We start from the raw sequence: 26,140 nt of genomic DNA on the forward strand, positions 1-26,140 counted from the left end.
CACAGGGATCCCATATCAGATGTCCTGCTTATCAATATTTACATTCTGATTCAGAACAATAGCAAAACTACAGTAGCAATGAAATAAATTTATAGTTGAAGTCACCACAGCATAACAAACTGTCTTAAAGGGGCACAACATTAACAGGGTTGAGAACCACTGGTCTAGGCATTTCTTGAACTGGTAAGGATGGCAGTGGGATGTGTCTTTCTGTCCCCACTCCACTAACTAAACATTTTCATATTGGAACCTGTTGTATGAGACAGCCTGAATCACTCCCTGTTGGCTCCAGAGTATACGATTTCTTATTCCCGGAGAGGAGAGAAATGTATTCACTGACTGTGGACAATGTGTCTCCAGCAATCTGCATTCTGACTCTGTCTCTTAGAAATTCATTCTCTGGATCCTTAGCACATAGAATTCTCTGACCCGGCTGGTGCCCCCTTTCTTCAGTAGTCTCCTCAAAACTCAGAGTTGCAGTATGGGGCCGACTTCTTCAGAGGATCACTGTCTTCTGTGTGAGAGTCAAAGCAGGAAAGAGTTTTAAGTACGTGTGGTGAAACGATACACAGGCGGAGCGCAGTGGGGAACACGCCCCTGAAGCAGAAAACGGTGTTTCATCGTCTCAGCGTTTACAGTTCCGTCCTTCTGGTCGCTGAAACTCAACTGTGAAATGAGTGCTGCAGAGCCTGCAGAGGCTACTGTGGGCATGCTCAGTACCACAGACATTCTGCAGGAGGGCGAGTTGGGTATGTATTTAATGCATATGCGAACGGAACTATAAGAGCAGAGAGCTGTTTGCCAGGGACCGGAAAAGAAGCAGAAGGCAGAGGAGCTGAACCTCAAGCCTGAGAGCCTCTCACAGTGGGATTCTGCAGAACCAGAGAATGCAGACAGGAGTTTAGTTAGCTAAGAGGTTTGTTTTTTTTTTTTTTTTTTTTTTTTTTTTTTTTTTTTTTTTTTTTTTTTTTTTTTTTTTAACAGTGGTTATTCTTTTAGAGCATATAACACTTAAATAGTTCTCGTGCAAGCGAAATGAACAGTGGATTGCCATACAAAAGCCGGAGCCACGGTTTTTGGGGGGGTTGGAGTTTTTTGGGTTTTTTTTTTCTTTTGTTTTGTTTTGGTGTGTGTGTGTATGCGCGCACTCCCTTAGCTTGCTAGACCACTCTTTTCCCAGGGATCTGGCACATTACACTCTGGTGAATCATGCCGAGTGAGTCCCTGTGGAACATGCTTGCTCTACAAAGTCCAACGGCAAAGGGGAATTCAAACAATAACAGCTCTGTAGTGCACAGTGACAAGAGGAGCCTGGGAAGCTGGGGCCTCTTTTTTGCAGATTCACTCAGATGAAAAAGGGTGTAAGGAGGAGGCAGGAGGCCTGGGGTCTAGGCTGACCCCACCCAGGACCAAATCCTCTGCATTTTGAGATCCTAGTCAAAAGAATATAATGGGTTTTCTACTTTAGTCTTCAAGAAGAAAGCAAAATTGTGTTTCTTGAGTTTTGAAAATGTCTATGCTTCATTACATTTCATTGTTTTATCTTCTTTTTTCCTTCTTCCCTGTCCCTCCACCTTAACTGTTTTCATTTAGGAAAAAATACTGGATTTTGGGAAAACAAGACATATTTACCAAAATACCAAATTCATGACAAAATATTAATGCTTATTACTTAAACCAAGTATTCCCCAAACTGAAACATTATTGTTATTATTATTATCATTATTTATTATTATCATTAACTATTGATGCTGTTGCTGCTGATTGTCTAATTCTTTGAGACAGTCTCCTACTATTTTTCAGGCTGGCCAATAACTCTTGCTCCCTTTGCCCCAGCAGGGTTGAATTTTGTAATTAAATGCTTACCGGATGGGAACAAGCTGGTTGGGAATGTGGAGCTCCTGTCCAAACGGCAGATGTTATGTAACTAGAGGCATTGTGCAACTGGTAACTTGTCTCTCATTTGAAACCATAGCTGGTTGTGTGAGTGAAGCAGGGTTTTATTTGCTTGTTTTCAAGACAGGGTTTCCCTGTGTAGCCCTGGCTGTACTGGACTCACTCTTGTAGACCAGACTGCCCTCAAACTCAGAGATCTGCCTGCCTGCCTCTGCCTCCTGAAGGCTGGGATTACCTGGCACTTTTAAAAGAATAAATAAATAAAGTTAAAAATCAGCAATGCTTTCTTTCTTTGTTTATTGAGATCATTACTAATACTGCTTCCTAATAAAGACACAAAAGTAACTTCCAACTGTTCTGTGGAAGGCATTAGATTTTAGAAGGAATGCATGTATATACAGTATGAGAAAGGTGGACAAAAATTTACCATTTATGTATCAAAATGAAACAGACGGCATCAGGTTTTATACTGCTGTAAATACAGTGGGTGACCAGAAAATCTTGCTGTTGATAACGTATATGATATGTCTGGTATGGAATCATGCTGAAATCCAGTGCAAGGAAAAAGTTACACCGTTTATGAACCAAAATGAAACAGACAGTATCAGATTTTATACCACTGTAAATATAAAGGACTATCAATAAATCTTACTGTTGATAATGTATATGAAATGTCTGATGTGGAATCCTGCTAGAACCCAGGTGATTACATGCTTGAATTCTCTTTTAGAAGACATATCAGGTATTGTTCTTTAACACAAGCAAAATATTAAAGTTTGGTTATTTTTTCTTTTCTGTCTTCCTTTCTTTTCAATTGACATTTTATGCTTACCACATACTTTCATTGTTTCATTGAGGTGACTTCATTAGAAACTCCCTCAGCTATTTTCAGGAACACTATACATTGTTGTAAACTCTATTCTACTGTGCCTTTGATACCAGAGCTGATAACTCTTCATAGCAAATATTGCCTCCGTCCTCTCTATTCTCCCAGGCCCAGTAAGGGATATTTATAATTGAGTGTGTATTACGACACTGTTCACAATAACCAGCACATAGAACCCACCTGCACCCACCAGTGAATAAAAGGGGAAAACTGTGATACATATAAAAGAGAGGATGAGATGACATCTTTTGTGACAGTGTTGGTAGACCTGGATGACATGTTGAGAAAAATTAGTCAGACATGGAAAGCCTAATGCTGCTTGACAGCAGAAGGAATAGCTAGGAGTATGGACTGTCTGTTCAGAGTTTGGAAGAGGTTTTAAGCACAATGCTAAACTGGGAGATCATGGGTAAGTCTAGACATTCCAAGTTTGAAGGTGTTTAGAAATCTGGGGATGGGGGTGACAAGAGGAATAGAAAACTGATGAAAATCGATTTCTCACATGCAGACCAGTGTTGGATCTGGGTAGTGACTGCATGAGAATTTAGCATATTTTTCTTTATTTTTGTATAGGCTTACAATTCCCACCAGTAAATGCCTTGTTTTAAGATGTTAAAAAAATAGAAAGAAGAAAGCGTGAGAAATGTCTTACAGATTAACTGACGTTAAGGAGACCAGTGAAACAAAGGGGTCATTATTGGGGAGATTAAAGGACACTTTTACTATCACCTTAGTAGGAAGAAAAAATAGAAATCATGGTAATTGAGTTTATAAAGACATTTTTGTCTAATATAAACAACAAAAAAATGAAGGTTGAGAGTGTGGTATGTAGTCAAATCCAAAGGACATTATAAAATGCTTGCAATCCTCTAATCCTAAGTATCACCTTTCTTCTTAGTTTTAGCACCAGTTCTCTCCTGACGTGGAGATGTATACTCATATCAGACATAATCTCATGTCTCCATCACAGTGAAATATAGACCTATAACTTCACTCAAATTCCTCTGACGCACATTGCAGATTCTTCCCAGTCACTTCTTTCCTCTAACCTGGCATTTGTTATTCCGCAAGCTGTTCCCATGGATCCTACACTCTGGTAGTCATTGCATTTATCTCTTCTAAATAGTTATTGGCCATTCACCTCTTTATTAAACCAATCAGAAAGGGCCTTGGCAGAGACACATCTTCACAGTGTACAAATATTCTGCAACACAGATATATATGCAGGCAAATCAACCTTATGCATAAAATAAAAAATAAAGTTAAGAAGAATGACAGAGGGCTGGAGAGATGGCTCAGAGGCTAAGAGCACTGATTGCTCTTCCAGAGGCCCCGAGTTCAATTCCCAGTAACCATATGGTGGCTCACACCATCTGTAATGAGATCTGGTGCCCTCTTCTGGCCTACAGGCATACATGCAGACAGAACACTGTATACATAATAAATAAATAAATCTAAAAAAAAGTGAATATTTTTTTAAAAAAAGAATAATGACAGACCTTGCTTATTTCTTTTAAATGCCCTATATCCATAAATGTGTTGGGAAGAGTTCCTTCAATTCCTATCTTGTTGAGAGTTTTGTTATTTTTGAGTACTATTATTTTTTTTTCTCACAATTTTGGTAAACGTGTTAAAATGCTCCCATATTTCACCCATTATGTCAATGTCTTCTATTATATTTATATGTGTGCTTACTAAATTTTTCTTACTAGGTTCTTTGAAGCTGATCCTTATGTAGTCCAGGTTTGCCTCAAACCTCCTTTGTAGGCGAGGCTGGTCTTGGACACCTGGCTCTCCAATTTCTGTCGCTCTTATACTAGAATTGCAAAAGTGTACCAACATATTTGTCTTGTTGACTGGAGCAGGAGTTATACAGTCATGAGCTGTCCCTTGAGGAAACTGGGAGCCAAATTCTAGAAGAACACAGCTTTTAACCTCTCAGCTCTCTATATTTCCAACATCTTGCTGATCCCTGCCACCTCCAACTCCCACAGTGTTTCCCTCAGTCCTAACCATTCTATTCTTTAGGAACTAGCTCCACATGGGGTTTTTTGTTGGTATTTCTTTTTCATCCTGATCTTCACACTTTCTGTTTCTTAGCTATTTATTGTCTCTTAGTTCAATAACTAGATGACTCCATGGCAACACTTCTGCTTCTGTTTCTTCTACTTTTCAAAGACATCATTTCCAGGTCAGGACATTCAGAGAAGGGTGTTTTCAGAGGAGGAGTGTAAGTCAAATCTACAGATGATTCTGAGTAAATACAGCTTTTCCCTGAAAGATTCTTGAGATTGATATTCTTATATTTATATTTTTCAGGTAAAAAGCTCAAAAGAAAATATCTCAGAATAGTCTCTCCCGTGTCTCCTGCTGGGCTTCACTGCTGCTATGCAGTGATCATCGTCCTCACTATAGCTGTAATTGCACTTTCTGTGGCTCTGTCATTGTCAGGTGAGTGACATTCTCCAGATCCTGCAGCATTCTGTCCACATCCATACTGTCAGGTGCACTTATTGAGCACTGTGAGCCAGGCACTGTGAAGGTCAGGAGAGAAAACACACTGGATGTTCCTGTTCTGTGGGATATTAGGGTATAGCAGAAAGACATAGAGAAGGAACAGCACAGGTTGTGGTGTGCACAGGAGGCCAGGCACTGCATAAGAAAATGATTCTTTCCCTGGGAAAATGGCATTTAGTAACCTCTAGAGAGATGTAGGAGACGTATGTCTATCTTGGCGAACTATTCAAGGTAGAGAACAAGGGAAGCAATTCTCAAAAAAGAAAGCTCAAGGAAATGTGAGGACAGAGATGATACAGACCTTCCCTTGTTACCCATCATGCCAGTTCCCATGTTCAACTGTATTTTGGAAAGTATTCAATGAAAGGTTTTTGAGATGATCAATTTATGGGACTTTAGAATTACGCTGTTCAGAAAAGTGTAATAAAAATTTTGTAATTGTTGCCATCTGTCTGTGGAGGTCTTCTTTCCCACTTGGCCTGTTGGCTATCAAGTTGAGAGGGAAAAGATGAAGAAGGGGTGACAGAATGTTTTGTATACAGCCCATGAGCATAGATGAAGGGAGGCCTCTGGGAGATAGACTTAAGTGAATTAGCTCAACTTTATTCAAAGTATAAGGAATATATAAGATTAAGGAACCTGGAGACAAACCGTGGTGTGGTTCTATCACAAGATTTGGTATGTGGCAGTAGGGTCCTTTAGAACAGATTTTCTATCATAAGTCTTCTTTGCAGGGCTCTGTATCAAGGGTCAAGCTAAAGATGAATCAAGCATCTGGTTTTAAAGACAGGCCTCTGGTTTAGAGATTTTCAGATAAGGTCAGTTCTCCAGGCCCAGGGACATTCTCCAGATAAGGATAGATAGAAAGCAAGAAGCTTTGTTGAGGAAGGAGGAAGCTCCATATTGTCAAGATTAGAGAGAAAGCTGCTAGGCTCTGGCATACTGTGATCGCTAATGAGCCAGCATGTATTTCAACATATATGAAATCCCTTATTGCAACAGGTCTACACTGTATACACTACTTTCCCAATAGTCCTCACTGTTATCTCAGTTATCAGGCTGACTGTCAAAGTGGGTGTCTGTACAAAGTAATTGTTGCTTTAGCAACCCCTATTACAGTGGATAATCATAAAGCACAAAAAGTGAGGATATTATAGAAATTTACTTCCTGTGTGCCTTATTGTCAATGAGCACCTGAGAGAGATTGGGGTACAGGCCTGAGCTGGGACACCATTAGCTAAAGGTCCATCATCCTAAGGAGAAGACTCCTACAGATCAGTTAGGAAAACTACAGTCAAAATCAAGCCTCACATCTGAGCTTAGTAAGCTATGCTAATTCTTGTTATAATTCATTTTATTGTCCAAATTTTAGTAAGAAGGCAAGAACAGGACTCAATCAAAAATACCCATGCTCCTTGCCCAAGAGACTGGATTGGATTTGGGAGTAAATGTTTTTATTTTTCTGAAGACACAAGTAACTGGACATTCAGTCGGAACTTCTGCATGGCACTGGAGGCCCAGCTAGCTCGATTTGACAACATGGAGGAGCTGGTAAGGAAGGATCAGGAATTGTTTTTTTTTTTTTCTTATGTTCAGTTGAATATGTATTGCCATATGTATTGCCTTGAGATAGGCTGGTTAAAGATGAAGTATGAGGAAGGATCCCACCCCTTGCAGATGGAGACATAGAAAACTTGTGAGTGTGTGCCGTTTGCTGGTGGTAACCCTTCTGATTGGAGTCCTGAAACATTCAAGAATCATTTTCTCATGTAGTGCTCACAGTCAATACGGAAGTTTGGATATGCCATTTTACTGAGATACCTACTGATCATGAGCATTTTTCTCCAAGCTAGCAAGTGCTGCCTCCTGAAGCTGACACCAGTTAATAACGGGAAGGGGAGGTTTAACCAGGAACTAACCCAGCCATAGAAAGATATGTTATTAAATTCGGTAATTTAATTGAAATGAGGTACTTAAGAATTATGACTGCTAACTGGATCCACTGAGAACTGAGGGCTATTATGGCTCCAAAGGCTGTGTCCCTCACTTATACTCTCCTGTCATCTAATGGTGAAGCTGTCGCATGAGGACACTCAATGGTCATCTGAAACAGAGAGACACATATATTTGCTTTCCATGTTTTATGACAGAATTTCATAAACAGATACAAAGGGACCTTTGATTACTGGATCGGCCTGCACAGAGAGTCAGCAAAGCACCCTTGGAGGTGGATGGACAACACGGAATATAACAGCTCGTATGTTTTCAAACCACTTTCCTTCTACTGTGAACATTTGTTGTGAAGTGTGTGAGTTGTGTCTATTAGAGAGGAATGGCTGTGTCATGTGAAGCCAGCTGTACTGACTTGGAGGTAAATTGGCCATCATTTTCAAAACCTTTGCTCAGTGTGATTTTCCTCAAAATCTTTAGCATGATGATGGCATTTAGGGTAGCTATTGTCTTCTCCATCACTAATTTAAATTTCTTTGTTGTTGATAAATGTCCTGTGTGGAATGTAGAAATAGCATTAGATGGGCAATGAGACTTCAAGAAGCTACTGCAGAAGGGCAAGCCTGAGACCCATCAGTCCACCATGTGTCTGGCTGCACCTCTTCACAGAAGCAGAGGCTTCAAGGCCTTGAAAACCTCCTCTAAAATCTAACTAGAGAGCATCCAAGGCAATTTTTAAATATGAACATAGATGCTTTGAATGGAGCCATTATAGACCCAGTCTTGTCCATTATTAAAGTCCATTCAGAAATTTACTAAGAAGTGGTTTTCCTCATATGTAAAATGCTTCAAAACAGAATTGGAAATCGTGCTCAGAGAGGCCACCTATGGCTGTAGTTCATTTGGACTGGGAGCAAGCACTAGTTAAATTCTTTGTACACAAATTGAAGGGTTGGTTCAACTTGGATGACTGTCAAAGGTACTGTGTTCAAATCAAATCCTGAGAATGAAAAAGACAGTAGGTACAAAACTAGTGCAGATGAGTTTCCTGGACTCTGCCTTTGATCATATTACAAATAAGCAGTAGAGACAGACAAGATTTCACTGAGGAGCGAATGCAGTTCTGGGCTCTGCAGATTTACTATTTTTGGTTTATTTTCAGGGTTCCCATCCGAGGAGTGGAAGACTATGCCTACCTGAACAACAACGGGATCAGCAGTGCCAGGATCTATGCAGACAGAAGATGGATCTGTAGCAAGCCCAACAGCTATATCCTCGAATGTCAAATTCCTTTTGCCTCTTTCTAGTCTCTAATATCTACAGTTGCTGCTCTATCCCCTGTTTGCCAACATTGTTATCAAAATGAATTGGCTGCCAACTGGGTCACAGGAGCATTCAGGCATCATGCAGCATCCCTGATGACAACAGGTCCAAGAGTGCTCCTGAGACAGCAAGTATTTGGCAAGAGGTGGTATGTGTCCACAGGATCAAACATTCAGCCATGATTTAAATCTTCACATAAACACAGACAAGAATGTCCATCTAAAAAAAAGAATTGAGAATATTTCTTTACATCCAAATGAGAAACATATTGGAGAACTTTATAACCAGGGGTTTAGAAGAATATAGATTAGATTGAAATACTTGTTGGCACTCATACTTTAAGCCAAAAGTACAATTAATGTGAGTGAACCCTACTTTTATGAAATTAAGTTATTGTTCACATAGTGCTCCTTTTAAATTTATTGCAATTGCCCTTGGAATTTAATAATTAAAAACAGTCAGACAGTGATGGTACACGTCTTTCATCTCAGCACTCAGGAGGCAGAGTCAGGTGGATCTCTGTGAGTTTGAGACCAGCCTGGTTTACAGAGGTATTCTAAGAGAGATAGGGCTTTTACCCAGAGAAATTCTGTATCAAAAACCAAAACCAAAAAACTAAAAATAAATAAAAATAAAAAAGGAAGGAAAGAAAAGCAGCAGGAAATAGTGTCAAAGGTCTTTAATCCCAGCACTCAGGAGCCATAGGCAGGTGAATCTCTGTGAGTTCGAAGCCAGCTTGGTCTACAAAGTAAGTTCTAGGACAACCAAAACTACATTTAGACATCCTGTTTCATAGGGAAAAAAGAAAACGAAGAAATGAAAAGCAGAAGGGCTGGTGTTTTTAGAAAATTACTTGTGTTTTCCAAAAAGTAAAAGCATATACTCCCAAATCCAATCCAGTTACTTAGGCAAACAGAATGGGTATTTTTGATTGGGACCTATAATCACACCTGTAACTCCAGGTACTTAAGGGTTGAAACAGGAGGATCACAGATTCACACATGGGGTCTGAAGGTATGAGAATACTAATGATAAGGAAGAAGAGAATCCATTTGACCATCCTGTAATTTGGGGACACACAGTACATATTCTTTTCAAAAGTCATTCCAACATACTGAAGAATTTAAAAAGTATTTAACATTAAGATTTACTTCATACTTTCCAATTTAAAACATTAAGGACATTGTCAAATTGTTTCTCTTTTTTAGTTTTCAATGTTTCTGTTTCCAATTATTCTCTTCTAAGTATGTCTTAAAAACAAATGCCATTTTGTTTAATGGTTTGCTTGGATGTATGTCACATCAAAGGGGAGTTACACTCCTCAGGCATTCAAGACTTAATCTCTCGGTAGTGTGTGTACTATTGGCTCCTAAAATCAAGGTATTTAAAATCTTTGTAGAGCAGCTACACTGTACTGATGAGTCCCAAAAAGGACGAAATAGCAGGTTGTGAAACATCTCTTGAACTCTTCATCTCTTCCTTTCCTCTGTGTTCTATTCAAAAAATACTTTTATATCTACTTTTTTTGTATCTATTACTTGTGCTTAAGGATATATATATATATATATATATATATATATATATATATATATATATATATATACTGCCTGGACTGACAGAGCTCAGAAGGAATGAACTCTCCGGAACTGAACTGATAAATGTGCACCACCTGAGCTGGCAGAGATCAGAAGGCATCATCACCCCGAACCTGGACATGTAAACTCATGTTGGTTTTGGGAATGGATCAATGGGGAGAGCACAGACAATGATGGGTCGTGTCATTCCCTGGACTGGTGGAACTGGGTTCTATAAAAAATGCAGTCTAAGCAATCCAGGGAGGGAGCAAGACAGTAAGAAGCATCCCTCTGTGCCTTTGCATCAGTTCCTGCCTTCAGAATCTTGCCCTGTTTCATTTCCTATCCTGACTTTCTTCAATGATGAACTATAATGAGGAAGTAAAAGCCAAATAAATCCTTTCCTCCCCAATTTGTTTTTTGTCATTGTGTTTTGTTGCAGCAATAGAAGCACTATCAAAAGTCCTTTGGGTACTTGTCCAGAGTGGCAGAGCTGGACCATGTAGTAGCTCTATTTCTAGCTTATCGAGGAAACTCCACATGGATTTTCATTGTAACTACACCGGATTTCAATTCCCCATCAGTGTCATTTATTGTCTTTGAGATTGGCCATTTTACCTAGGATGAGAAACTTCAAAGTAGTTTTAATTTACATCCAGGATTACTAAGTATGTAAAATATATTTTAGAAATGTTCCTCAGCTATTTGTATTTTATCTTTAAAGTACCTAGATAAAGGTTGTTTCTTCTATGGTATTTAATTTTTTGAATTCTTATAATCTAGATAGTAAACCTCTGTCAAATATGTGGTCAATGAAGATATTTTTTTCATTTTGTAGCTTGTCTCTCTTCCTGAGTAATAGTATCCTTTGCTGTGCAAAACCTTTAAGTCTCATGAGGTCTCATTCAAAAATTGTTGATCTTAATGCCTACACTACTGTGACCCTACTCAGAAAGTCACTTTCGTGTTAAAGAATGCACACGTATCACCCACCATTTTTTCCCATCTGCTTCACAGTATCAGATCTTATGCTGAGGTCCTTGATGCATTTGGAGTGAGAGAGAATCAAGTTTCATTTTTCTACATGCAGTTATTTAGTCTGACTAGCAACATTTGTTGAAGATACTATATTTTCTCCAATGTGTATTGCTAGCCTTTCTGTCAAAAATCAAATGACTGTAGAAATGTGGGTTTATATGCAGCTGCTATCCTATTCTATCGATCAATGAACAGTTTGGTTTTATGCTAGTAACATGCTGTTTAGGCTGCTTTTATTACTACAACTTGGTAACATAATGAGATCTGAGATGGTAAAATCTCTAGCAAATTTTTGTTTTTTAGGATATTTTAGGTTATCCTGGATATTTTGCATTTACATATGAAATTTAATATTATTTTTCCAATTTTTATGAAGAATCATAGTGGAAATTTGGTGGGGATTGTATTGAATCTGTATATTATTTTTAGTAAAATATCATTTTCACAATGTTAATTCTACCAAAGCACAAGCAAGAGAGCTTTTCCAATCTTGTATCTTCAATTTCTTTCTAATTTTTTTCTCTGTTTTGTTTTGAGACAGAGTTTATTTATAGCTTTGGAGACTATTCTGGAACTAGTTTTTATAGATCATGTTGGCTTCAAACTCACAGAGATCTGCCTGCCTCTGCCTCCCAAGTGCTGGGATTAAAGGTTTGCACTACCACGGCCCAGATTCTTCTATATCTTAATGTTTTCACTTACATGTCTCCCTTTCTTGGTTATATTTATTCAGAAATATTTTATTCTGAGGCTATTATGAAAGATATTTTCTTCATAATTCTTTTAGTTTGATTTTATCTGCATATAAAAAGGCTACCAATTTTTGTATGATAGTTTTGTATCAATGTATTGATCTAATACTAAATATAGTGATCAAATCTAGAGAATTCCTGGTAGAATATTTTAGCCTTTTGCACAGTATCATATCATCTGCAAATAAAGGCACTTTTATTACTTCCTTTCCCATTTGTATCTCCTTCAATTGTCTTGTTGCTCTAGCTAAGATTTCAAGTACTGTGGAATACGTATGAAGAAAGTGGACGTTCATGTCTTCTTCCTGACTTTGACGGAAATGTTTTCGAGCTTTTCTCCATTTTGGATAATGTTGGTTGAGGACTTTCTATTTATTACCTTTATTATGTTGAGACATTTTTCTTGTACCCATCGTGTCTCCAGGACCTATATTATGAAAAAACTTTGGATTTTGTTCTAGGTCATTTCCGCATTTAATGAGATGATTATATGGTTTCTATCTTTTAAGCTAATTACATTTATAAATTTTTCTAAAGTCTTCAGATGAATCAATGAATTATTAATTTGAGATTTCTCAAATTTTTTTATATATAGGCATATAGTGAGTTAAGTTTTATTCTTGAAATTGCCTTATGTTTTTTTTTCATTTTATTCACTTTTGGGAATCCTTAAATGCTTAATTTTTATTCTTGATTTTTTTCTTTCCATGAATTTGATTCAGTAGTGTGTTGTTTAGATTCCATGAATTCATGTTCTTCTTTTGTTGATGTGAAATTTTAATACATAGTTGCCAGATTAAATGCAAAATGAAATTTCGATTTTCCTATATTTGCTGAGACTTGCTTTGGTTCTTTAGGTTATAAGTACTAGTCTAGACCCTTCTGTTTTTTATAGTCACCATTAAAAATTCTGCTGTTATTATGATGAGTCTGCCTTTGTATATGACATGATTTTTCTGGTTGTTTTTAATATCATTTTGTTGCTGCTGCTGTTGTTGTTCTGAGCATTTAGCATTTTGATATGATGAAAGGTATAAATGGAGGCTTTTCTGTTCTGTCTGGTCCTGCAGTCACTTTTAAATTAACCACTCAGGGACCGATATTAATTACAAATTGGTGTATTGCTTAGACATATTACTAACTAGCTCTTACAACTTAAATTAACCCATTTCTATTAATCAATATTTTTCCACCTGACTTCCAGGCATTGCCTGCTGTCTAGTATATCTTGTTGTTCCAATAGCTTGCTGGCATCTGCCCCTGAAATCTGCCCTTCTCCTCCTTGTATCTCTGCTTGGATGTCCAGACTAACACTATCCTGCCTTTCTGTAGACCAAAGTATCTTCTTTATTAACAAATGGTAATAAAACATATTTACAATTTACAAATGGGTTATCTCATAGTAGAGGTCAGTTTTTTTTCTAGTCATATCTGCTTGATGTTCTATATTTCTGTCAGATCTTCATATGCACCTCTTACTTCAGGCTAAGAAAGTTTTTTTTTTCCCTATGATTTTGTTGCAAAAATCTTTTGTACCTTTGGCCTGTGCCTCTCCTTCTGTACCTAGTTTTTTATATGTTTGGTCTTTGTCATATGTCTGGGTTCCTACTTGTTTGGCTTTTGGGATTATTTGGATTAGATATTTTCTTTCACTAAATGATCTGACTCTTCTACCTTGCCTTCAGGACCTGACATTTTCTCTTGCACATGATCTAATCTATTGATGATATTGTTTTCTGATCTTTTTGTTTAAATTTTGAATTTTTCATTTTAAACATGATATCATTTTTAGCTTTTCTTCAGAGGTTCTATGTATTAAGTTCTGTTTTCATTTCTTGACTTTTTGTAACTTCATTCAACCATGTTTTGTGGTGTTCATTCTGGCATTTACATATACCCTCTTAGAGTTTTTTGGTTATTTTCAGTATTGCTATTTTGAGATCATTGTCTTGTACATCACCTGAGTTGCTTTCCCTGGAGGACATTATTCTGGAAACACTAATTTTTCATGGGGACTTGTTATTTTGGTTATTCATGCTTGCCCATTTGTAAGGGACCTATGTAGCCACAGTCAGGTGGTGAGTACTGTTTACTCATATGGAAATCTTGTCTCTAATCTTGTTGAGCAGGTGTTTGAAACTTCCGTTAATATATTTCAATTTGTAAGGTGGTAGGGCAGCTGCATGGCACTTAGGGTTCAGTCTTTGGGCAATTCAGTGTTGATATTTGAATTAGGTATCAAAAGATGCCCTGCCTTGGCTCAAGGATTGTCAGCTCAGGAACTGACCTTCTGCAATGTGAGAACTGCAACTCTATATAGAAGGGAGGTCATGCCACATTTTCCTTTGTGTTCTTAGTGCTTGACCTTACCCCTATCAGTGGGTTGTATAAATAAGCAAGCTGAGCCAACCATGAGGGGCAGGCCAGTGGTCAGTGTTCTTCTGCAGGTCTGCAACAGTTTCTGTATCCAGGTTCCTTCCCTAGTTTTGCTCAGTGATGGAATGTGATGAGAAAGTATAAACTAATCATCTTTTTTCTACTCAAGTTGCTTTTGATCAGCACAGACACCAACTAGGACAATGGGGTCCTGAGTATTATCAGTACCCATTTTATTATCAAAGGCAGAGGGTCCAAGGGCAGTAGGGCAGAGAAAAACTGGGGTGAGAAATTTTCATGATTTTTTTTTAACCTTTTTATGCTCAACTAGTGCAAAGAATCAAGTTCTCAGAACAGGTCTTCGATATCAGTCACTGGAGATTCTTCTGTGGTATGGTAATGACTAGCTCAAAGGACATTTTACTTTTGTATTCAGTTAGGTACTAATTTCTGTCTTCTAAATAGACCCTTTATTTTAAATGTTGGGAGGGAGAAACAAATCCCCTAAGTGACATTGCCATCAATGCAGCTCTTTTCTTTCACACTGCACCTTCCTGTGGACATTCTGACCATATCAGATGGCTGTGGATTCTTGTACAATGTTATGACTCCTACACATATTTCTGCTATAAATAGTGCGAGCATTTCCTGCCTGAGTTCTTGCCTCTGAACTTTCTTTTTTTTTAAAAAAAAATCTATTTATTTATTTTGTATATTATCTTGCGTGCATGTGTGCTACATGCCAGAAGAAGGCACCAGAAACTCATTATAGATGGTTGCAAGTCACAATGTGTTTGCTGAGAATTGAACTCAGGACCTCTGGAAGAAGAGTCAATCCATCCTCTTAAGCTCTGAGCCATCTCTCCAGTCCCTTCAGTTTTCTTATACTAGTGTTCACAGTGCAAATTATTATCTTTTCTAAGTTCTCAAGACAAATCAAACCCAGGTATTCTTTTCAGTTCCAAGCATAGTTCCTTACAAACTGTGGTCACACCTGGCATGCAGATTGGCAGATAACAGAGTCTAGAAATAAATGGATGCTAAACTATTATTCATATCTTTGTAACCCCAAGACTCATGTATAGACAAGTTTCATTGTATGAGATATATAGAAACTGAGTTATTTTACATTTGCATAAGCATTGAGAGTCATAAAGATTCATTTCTGACCTTTGTTTTTCTTCCTGCCTTATTTTTACAGAAGTTTCCAGCAGATCATTTAGCTATGACCTTTACAACTTACAGTGAATTTAGACATAATAACCTCTTCACAAGAGCTCATTAGGAATGTGAAACTATTGCTCTTAGCCCTATTGGCTGAATTACAACATATACTGAAATGTGTGATTTTATGTCTGTAGCACAGTGGGTAGCAGTAAGCTGTAGTTTTATGCTTTTCTGATAGAAGGTACATCACAGGGGGTAGTTTTGCAGTTTCAGAAGTCCAAGCAAGGCCTAATGGCTCTCTCCTTCTGCTGCCTGTATATACAGATATAGAACTCTCAACCTCTCAACACCATTATTTGTCTGCCTGCTTCCATGCTCCTTGCTATGATGAAAATGGACTAAACCTCTGAAACTGTAAGCCACCCCAATTAAATGTTTTTCTTTGTAAAAATTGCTCCAGTCATGGTATCTCTTCACAGCAATAGAACACTAAGACACTAGCTATACCCAAGTCTGATATATCTATGGAATTTCTCATAATTTCCATACTAAACAAATACTTACTCTTACTTTGTTAACATCTTCATAGCTCATCACATAGCTGGTGCTGAATACGGGAGCACAGATGAGGCAGAATAATGATAGATTGCTTGCTTGGGTCTGAGTCCTGGCTTTTTATTTGAACTGTTTTATAATATCAAGAAATGGAATTGCAGTTCAGTTCCCAGGGTTGCCACAATGATTAAACTGTACATTAAGTATAGAGTGGATATTATTTGTAGGACAGGTCAAAATATTCTATTGACAAAATATAACAAGCATATTGTTAAAAATATGAATATTTCCTAAAACATTAATGTTCATTGTGAGCTTCTGGAAGAACCTTTCCCTGCCACAGAATAGTGATATAGCTTAGGGCTAGAGTACCTTTCTAGCATACATAAGTAGATCAATCCTCATTACCACCAAAAACAAAGCATAAAGAAAGCAGGATCCCTCAGTCAAAAAAGGTCTACTTTGTAGTATTCTGGGATGTGAAGGGCTACTAATATAAGATACAAAAACAAATCCTTTGCTGCAGCACAAAGGAAATGAAAGAAACAATTATGTATATACTGTATCAACATACTGCTTGGATTAAATCATTATGAATATGTAAAGTATCTACATATTCTCATTGAAAGAAGAAGACTTAAAAATCATTTGCTGTTCCTTTCCTTATTGTAGTTGGCAGCCTCCCCAACATTGTCTTAGATTACAGGAAAATGTGAGGCTAAGGGGAAATCCTATCAAGATCACTGAGTTAAACATGATTCACATTAAACATTTACTCAGAATGAACGTTGAACCAAGGTTACTCTTCAATCCATTTGAAGTTTGAAAGCCAAATATGAAGTTGAAAGAAAGCCTGTTTATATTTGGATAATGCCCATCTGGCTCCCCTCTGGCTAGAGGCATAAATTTTATATTACTTCCTTATTAAGCATGCATGAAGGCACAGAATAAATCTTTAAAACTACTGGGGGGGGTATGATAACTTGCTGTTTCTAATGCTTCATCATCTTGTAGCTATTCCAGCATGTTCCAGTCTTTATTATTATTATTTACTTATTTTATCAGATAGAGCTTGCTTTCCCCAGGGACAAAATCTTCCTTATTGAGCATGCTCTAAAAGAGCCAAAGGAAATCTTCATGGTTGAAGATATGTTCTGTTGTATGTCTGACATGAAGCAAAGGAGGCAACCAAAACCTCTGTGCATTCAGAAGTGATATTAAATTGAGCCTTCTAATGCCTATGACAAGCTAAAATTAGCAACATTTGCGATGCTCCGTACCTAGATAATTTATCTTTTTGTGAAAATCCTTTTAGATTCTTCATAGACTTACCATTTCCTGCCACTTTGAACTTAATAATATATTTAGAGGGGGCTTCATCCTAAGATCATAAGCTAGAAACTCCCTCAGAGTGTACCAATTAAGGAGAGGATCAAAATTTAAAAAAAAAAGTTAGAAAAGGAGAGATATAAAGGAAGAACTTTCGGTGGGGGAAAGAAAAGAATTGATAGCTATCAAACAAACAAACAAAATGATGTTTAACCAACCAGGACCCTCCTCTTAGGAAGCATCCAGAGCTTGGTCACACCTGGCAAACACTGCCCCCACCTTTCCTTCATAATCAGGAAGAAGGAACAAGGGAGAGGTGACTAGGAATATAGTTGGAGCTTGTTATTTCTGCTTGGCTTCTCAGGTGGGTTGATCTAATCCCAGTCTCAAGGAACCAGATGAAGGAAGTGACCTGAAAGCACCCAGTATACTCAGGGCCAGAGAAGCAGTTCTCACGACCATAAGAAACTGAAGTGTGAGGCTGAACTCAGGTAGAGAAGGGAAAACTGGTCTCCAGAAAACTTTGTACAAGTTTGAGATGATGGTTATGAAAATCTGAAATCCAATGTCCCACAATCCTCCTCCTCTGTCACCTTCAGGGCCAAACAATCTGACAAGGGAAGAACAGAGTTGGGCAGGATCTAGTCTCTACCTACCAGAATTCAGCAAAGGAGAGATGCTTAGCAGATTCAAAGAAAGATTAAAGGGGCTTAAATTCAGTACATCCTCCCACCTGCAGTGCAGGAAGCCAGTAAACCACAGAACACAACTGTGGGGAGGATGTGGGTGATGGGTGGGGGTGGGGAGCATAGCTCAAGGGCAGAGAACAGAAATGTGATAAGCCAACCTCAATCCCCCACAGCTTCTACAGGATGTGTGTTACAAAGTGGGCACTCTTCTGGTAAACAGGGTGAAGAAAGCACTAAAGGTATGCTTCACCGGAAAGAATCCTTGGTCAAGAACTTAACGCCTGCCAATTCAAATGATGGAAAACAAACTCATATGTAAAAAACAGTCATTGATAATAACTAAACTGTCCATGAAATCTGGTATCGTCTGAAAGACCAAATGTAAGATTCCATGGAATAGAAAAATAAACAATGAAGCCAAATGACTTATACTAGCTATTCAATGATAATTTCCTAAACATAGAGGCAGAAACATCCAAACATGAGAATATTTGTTGTAATAGGAGCGGCCGGGCTGTGTCCCCAGCACCCCAGGGGCCTGCTAGCTTATGCCTTGAAATAATTACACAGACACTGTATTCTTTTAAACACTGCTTGGCCCATTATATCTAGCGTCTTCTCGGCTACCTCTTGCACCTGGACTAGCCCATTTCTAATAAGGTGTGTAGCATCCCAAGGTGCGCTTACCAGGAAGATTCTAGCCTACTTCCATCCTGGGTCGGAGCTTCATCGCATGTGCCTCAGAGAGCAGAGCTATCACATCTGCCCGGGAGAGGAGAGCATGAGACTCTTAATCTCAGGGTCATGGATTCAATTGTCCACACATCTGGGCACCATTCTAATAATCTGTGTAGCCCACGAGGTGGCCCACCAGGGAGATTCCAACCTCATGGCTGAGGTACTGGCTGTAGCCATGTTTACTGCCACAACTGTATGGCATTTCAAGGTCCCTGCCAGCAAGTAAGTTGCAGCATTATGTCTACAGACAACACACAAGTCCTCTCTCTGTAGTCGGCCCTCCTGCCTCAAACAGTCAGAGTTTGCCCTGGCAGAATGGCCCAGAAAGCCGGCATTTTAAAACAACACAGGTTTTTTCCTGCTACTGCTGAAAACGAACAAGCATTCAATAGGCTTTTATCAGCACCATTTAAATGTTTCATGGCAGGACCTCTTAAGAGCTGCAGGGTTTTGCAGCTGAAGCTGAGTCAGGAAAGCCTCTCTAAAATGAGAGCGCTTGCTTGCCTCTAGCAAGCAGAGCAGACCCAAGAAATTGCCACAAGAAACATGCTTTAAGTATTAAGAACCACAAAGGACATGACCAAAGAAACTCCTCCATAACATATCATAGTTAAGATCTCAAAAATACATTCAAAAGAACAATGTTAAGATATAAGAGATACACCAACTAACATACAAAGGCAAAAATACAGGAATAACATTAGAGTTGTTGTCAGCAATCACAAAAGCTAGGGAAGCACAGATGTATGTTTCAAAGCACCGAAAACTAATTACTGTTGATCAAGATGGATATACTTCAAAAAATTATCAAAATAGATGTAGAAATAAAACTACTTCAAGACAAACACAAGTTAATTTTATCTATGACAGTGAAGTCAGTACCACAGAAAATCCTTAAAAAAATACTCTATTCAGCAAGAAGGAAGAGCAAGAAGGAAGAACACAGGAAAAAAGACAACCCATGAAAACAACAGATGAATAAATGAGAAGAGATAAGAAATGAATCAAAGCAGTAAATTAGAAACATCTATCACATCCAGGCAAGGAAGAAAGGAATTCCTAATAAGTAAACCAATGGGAACAAGGAAGAGCAAAGGCATTAACAATAGTAAAGACTTCTCAATTATAACCCAGAATGCAAATGGGTTTCAACAATCAATTAAAAGACACAGTCTAACAGATCAAATAGCAAGATCTGATATCTGATAGTTCCAAGAAATCACAGTTAACTGAAGACATCCACAAACTGAAAGACACGATTAGAGAAGAAAATATCATCAAGTAGAAGCTTCAGAAAACATGCCATCGCCATTCTTATGGCAAATAGGACAGTCCTTGGTTGACAGAGATGACATGTCCTCCTGTGATAGTCATTATGTGTCTCAAAATACAGACAATTCTCCCGCACCAGCCTTAGAATATTTTCTTAATGCTAAATAGTTTGATATTCAAGTTATCACAGTTATTACCTATAGTCTGACACTATTTCCCATCTCATAGAAGCTAAATCCAAGGGCAGTGGTGGTGACCCTTAGTAACGACATTGTGAGTTAATTTCCAATTTGTCACAGGATAGATGCTGTACTGTCAAGAATGAGTTGACAGGAGATGGTGGCTGATCATTGAACCTCACTGTCATCTCCTAGGAGCCAAGGAACAACTCTCTGGAAAGACTTTTCGCATTCTGGATTCTATTTCACAGACCTTTTTGCTTGGTTATAAAAGGAATAGGTCAGAAAGACCTGGCTAATAGAGTATTACCACCTTTAAACTATAGGGCAGATAATTAACTCTTAATAGATGAAAGTCCTGAGTCCACCAGATTCTATACTTGCAGAACTTCCCATACACAGCAAAGCATTTCCTTCAGAGGGTGTTATGGCATGTGTCTTGCTTAATTTACCATTGAGAGCATTTGAGAACTATGCTTCAATTGCTGCTTTCCTTGTGTCTGATGTTTAAGGAAATGTAACACAGCTGAAATCCAAGAAGGCAGGATTTGAAAGCAAAATTTAGATCTGCTAGGCTGGCAATATGGGTTAGGATATCTTATGACCAAGATCTGTAGCAATGAGACACAGCTCTGAGCCAGACATGTGATCAGCAGCTGATACCCTACTGTGTATACTGCTGCCAAGTACTAATGCTGAGCAGATGAAGCAGATTAAATGCAGGCCCAGCATCTACAATATTATTAACTTATTCCTGAGTTTAGACTACACAGATGATTCACTTTAGATTGAAGCTTTGCTTTTTCTGTACAATGTGTCTGCGAGGGTTTTCACCATTCTCCTTATGGAAAATATATTTAATATTTAGGAGTGCTGAAGAACATACCAGAATTCTGTATGAAGCCAGGAACATTTCAAGCTAAGACAAGCAGGAGTGATGCTGGAGTTGGAAACTTCAGGAATCTGTCTTTCAATCTAACAACAATTCATGTCTCATAATCTACTTGAAGTAAGTCCAGTGCTCATTATGTGATGATTAGATTGGGATGCTGACCCTACATGCTGAGCGTCATGTCTTACCATGCAGTATACAATAGAGTATCAGTTGCTGACAGTGTGCCTGGTGAGGAGGTGTGACTGCAATGCCTAGTGCCATGAGAAAGTTCGTATCTCACCAACTAGCCCACCAATGTAAAGATTCAGCATTCAAAATGTAGTTTTTATCAAAGCCTATTTGTTTTGTTCTACCATAAAGTCCGAAATCATAAGTTAAGTCATCCTGAGCTAATGATCACCTATGCTTTGGACTTCTTGAGTCTAATTTGTGCCTTAAGTCTTAATTGAACACTTATGTCACCAAACAAATACTTTGATGAAGAGACTTATTTAAGCTTATTCTCCAACATCCCATCTTACTATGAGCTGGGTTGGCTGTGTTTCTTGTGTAGCTGCTGGAGTCTAGAAAGCAATGGAGACCTGTTTATTCAAATATCAGAACCAAGTAACTGATTTCTGAAGCATTTGCTTTCTCAGATCAGACACAGAACAGACTGAAGTGGATTAGGATCTTAAAAGGAATTACATTGGTTTTCTTTTCCCTCTCCACTCTGGAGTGGAAGCATTCCATGAAGTTTTTGTCAGATAGTTGGTTAACGGCAGAGACAACAGACAAAAAATTTTAATGGCTATGTAAAAGCAGAAATGTAGACTCTACAAAAACAGTTTGGAAAGTTACAGATAGTTACACCTCTTCAAAAGCAAGATCTATCACAGTCCCAGGAGAGCAAAAGTATCAGAGCAACCCTAATATAAACCACAAAACACCCAGTCCTCAACAAAACATTGAAAATGCACAACGAATGGCTCTTTTTTAAAACAAAATATTTTTTGGAAATAACTCCCACCCTGAAACTTAGAGACCAGAATTATTACTTAAGGATACTGAATCAGCCATCTTAAATATTTACAATGCATTAAAGACAACGAGACAAGAGTAGAAAGAGGCTGGGAAAAATCATGTATGAACCAAATAAGAATGTCATTAAAGAGTTAGAGAAAGGAAAAGGAACCAAAGAAAAAGTCAGACCAGAGAAGTATATGGACTGAGCTAATTTGATCCTTGGATTAAACATATGTGATTTCTCATGAGAAACTGCAGATACTCTAGAGACAGTGGGAGGAGGAGGAGAAGGAGGACCAACCAGAACTGTTGTAGTTCTGAGTATTTGAGACAAGGTTTCAAACTGTAGCTTACTCATATAAGATTTATAGCATTGCTCCTACCACAGCCTTCCTGTTACTGGGGCTGCAGATATATGCTATCATGTTTGAGATGTAACTTGGCATTGCTGGGACAAAATGTGTGAAAGAATCAACTTAGGGGGAAAATTTTCTTTTCCCGATGACTTCTAAGGGGCAATCAGAAGTCCTGTTGCTTTGGGGCAGGTGCTTCATATCAGAAGTGCACGGTGGACAGCTCTTGTTCACTTCATGGCAGTCCAAACCCAGAGCATGGTGGTGGTGGGTCCAGTTTCAAGGTTTTGCTATTCTCTTCAAGGACATCCTTCGAAAGAACCACATTCTCTCTGCATGACCTCATTTTGTAAAGGTTCCACTACTCCCAAAAGAGGCACAGGCTGACAAAAATGCTTTAGCACATAGACCTTCCAGGATCCTTCAAAACTACTCTTTTGTAGCCATGTCAACTAAGGCTATACTTGGCCAATGCATCCTTTAAAAAAATGAAGGAAATGAAATAATTTGCAGATAATTGACATAGGAAGACACTTCCAGTAGAACTTCTCTCTGAGAAATGCTAATGGAAATTTTCCCAGCAATGGACAGGACACAGTTCATAATGTGGACTTGTAGCACAAAATGATCATAATCTTAGCAATATATGCAGGTGAGAAAGAATTTTGGCATTATTTGCAATCTCTCTCTTTTAAATATGTAATTTACTGTCCAGGTGGTGGTGGTGCTTGCCTTTAATCCCAGCACTTCGGAGGCAGAGGGAGGCAGATCTCTGTCCAGGCCAGCTAGGACTGTTTCACAGAGAAATCTTCTCCCTAAAACTCAAATATATATATGTATAAAAACACATATACATATATACAAATAGATAGATAGATAGACAGATATATATTTGGTTACTGAAATATATAAATTAACAATTGGAGATACATGTTAATGACCATGAAAATCTAGAAAGACCATAAGAAAGAAATGGCTATAGGCATGTGGGTGTATATACACACCCTTAATTCAAGTGCTCTCAGGAGGCCAAGACTGGAGATCTTTTGCGAGTTTGAGGTCATCTTGATGTACACAGTCATCTCCTGGACAGCAGGGATTACATGAAGAGACTTGATGAGGGAGTTCCCTCTGTGTGCTGTGATTACCACTAATGAGTAAAGAAACTGCTTTGGACCTATAACAAGGCAGAACTCAGGTAGCCAGGGAAAGCTATGCTGAATGCTGGGAGAAAGAAGGGAGAGTCAGAAAACTGCCATGGAGCCACTGCCAGAGTCAGACTTGCCGAAACTTTGCTGGTAAGCCACTGTCATGTGGTGATACACAGATTAATAGAAATGGGTTAAATTAATATGTAAAAGTTATCCAATAAGAAGCTAGAGCTAATGGGCCAAGCAGCAATTTAATTAATGCAGTTTCTGTGTGATTATTTTGGGTCTAAGCTAGCTGGGCTGTCGGGACCAACAAGTGGCCTCTTTCAACAGATACTTTGCCTAACAAACAAAACAAAGTGGTGAGGAGGGAAAGAACAAATCATAAACAACAAATCATAAACAATGAGAAAGCAAACTTAAGAGTTGAGGAAGTGGGAGTCTGAGACCAACAAGAACAATATCCATTGCAGGTTAAGGGTTTTGCTTGCAGTTAAGAATAAGTTCCTGTTTATCCCATGCAGATTAAGGGTTCTGTTTACATTTAAAGAATATATTCCCATTTGTCCTGTGTTGTTTAGTACTTAAAGGCTAAAGTTTCTATTTGTAACTAAAAATAAGTTCCTGTTTCTTAGATCTGGTATAAATTGCAAAGCATGTTTTTCAATCTACACTAAACTTGTGATGTGACCCCATTCATATGATGTATATCTTTACATTTGTTCCTTCCCTTTCATTGTCTTTTCTAACAATGTACAACAATTGACTCTCTTGCCTGTGTGTATACCTTATATCATCTATAAAAGCACCTAAAGAGGTCAAGATGGCTGTTCTCTAAAAACCCTGGCCATTCCCAGGTGTACCCACAAAATACAGTTTGCTTTAATTTGACAATTGTGGATTTGGTTTTTTTCTCTTTGAGAGTCTCAGGTTAAACAGAAGCACCATTGAATGCATGTGACAAGAAAGCAGAAGAGGTTTTTCCCAGGGAAGAAAAACGGGAAACTAATGTTTGAATTGGGAAGATGACATGTAGAGGAAGTAGGAAAGAGAAGTGCACAAGAACAATTTCAACATCACAAACATATGTGATAAACATAGGACACTGTGTGTATCTATTTTTTATTAGCATATTTCAAGATAATGTGTTTCACTGTGGTTTCACTGAGTTTTGCATGAAGTCATGCCTTTCCTATCCACTGTGAGTCAAGACAGACAGGGAAACAGAAAGAGGTACAGCAAGGAAATGACAACTCACCTTGGACTCAAATCTCTCAGTGTCTAAGAGTCAAGAATTTCAGCACAACTAACAAAAACATGCTGTGAATACTACCTGCATACAGACAATAGTCTTTTATCCAATAGATCTGCTCAAATAAGCATATTAAAATGGTAGGAACCACATTAGAAAGAAAACATAAGTCACCATGTTGTTTAACCTTCTCTTTCATCCACAAACAGTTTCTGAGAACACCACAATCAAGATTAGACATGTTTATAGCTACAACAGAGGCAGAGAAATTCCTGGTTACTTCTCACTGTGTACACCTGACACAATGCACCCCAGAAAACAAACACCTTATGACCTATTTACTAGAAAAGTTCCTTGAGATAAAACCATTTAAAAATTTTAAATCCTTTGAGCAGTGTAAACTCCAAAATCTTGTAAGCTGGAGAGATGGCTCAGAGGTTAAGAGTGCTGGTTACTCTTGCCGAAGACCTAGGTTTAGTTCCCAGCATCCACAAGGCAGATTGCAACCATCTATAACTCTAGTTTCAAAGGATCTGATGACCTCTCTTGGTCTCCAAGAACTTCATGCATATGGTGCAGAAACATACATGCAGTAAAACAGGCATACACTTAAAATATAAATACATAATTCAACGTTCTTGAATAATCATGTAAGTTTTTGTAGAGACCCCTGATGTACCTCTTTTGTCAGGTCATGCTTCGCTGTAGGAAGCGTATCACTGCTATACCCCAATATCCATGCTTATATTTAATTCATAATTTTTAAAAATTAATTCCAACTTTGTTTGTTATTGTCTCATCCTGATTTGTTTTTTTTTTTTCCTCAGTGGAAATCAAGACCATCAGCTTCACCAGAGTTGGAGTTCACTCAGGCTGCTACAACCAGTTTTGTGGAGCAATTTCTCCTGCTGCCACTGTACTCATGTTTGCAGTCTTTCATTTCTCTCTAGGTTCTACAGATGGACATTTGAGACTTGTCTTTCTTAATGTAGCCCTAGTTTCATCCATATTCCTGCAGTAGTTATTAAATTGAAGTAGATTATATATGTTTTGCAAAGACTCAGTTAATACTAGGTTCCTGATTTTCTCATCTTGTTTAATTTAGCTATTGAAGAAATTTCCAGTAGCCAAATGATTCTGCTTCTTCTGTTGTAGGCTTCAGGCCAGAAGAGTAGCATATATTTATTTGAGAAACGAAAGTGCCAATAGCACTAGGCACTTGCATCAGGCAAAGTCCTCTAGA

General features: G+C 38.2%; 1 protein-coding gene across 1 annotated transcript; it reads left to right on the forward strand.

The window, feature by feature from the left end:
* The first annotated feature begins 600 nt into the window (after positions 1 to 600).
* On the forward strand, positions 601 to 10,558 carry LOC121440648 (C-type lectin domain family 2 member D11-like). Its single transcript, XM_041641442.1, has 5 exons — positions 601 to 749; positions 5,102 to 5,233; positions 6,672 to 6,850; positions 7,450 to 7,556; positions 8,412 to 10,558. The coding sequence occupies exons 1-5, from the start codon at positions 674 to 676 to the stop codon at positions 8,554 to 8,556; spliced, it is 639 nt and encodes a 212-aa protein (XP_041497376.1). The 5' UTR covers positions 601 to 673; the 3' UTR covers positions 8,557 to 10,558.
* Positions 10,559 to 26,140: the final 15,582 nt, after the last annotated feature.

Source organism: Microtus oregoni, unplaced genomic scaffold, assembly GCF_018167655.1.
Source record: "Microtus oregoni isolate MIOR12 unplaced genomic scaffold, Mior012 000002F_ref0000024, whole genome shotgun sequence".
Classification (NCBI taxonomy): domain Eukaryota; kingdom Metazoa; phylum Chordata; class Mammalia; order Rodentia; family Cricetidae; genus Microtus; species Microtus oregoni.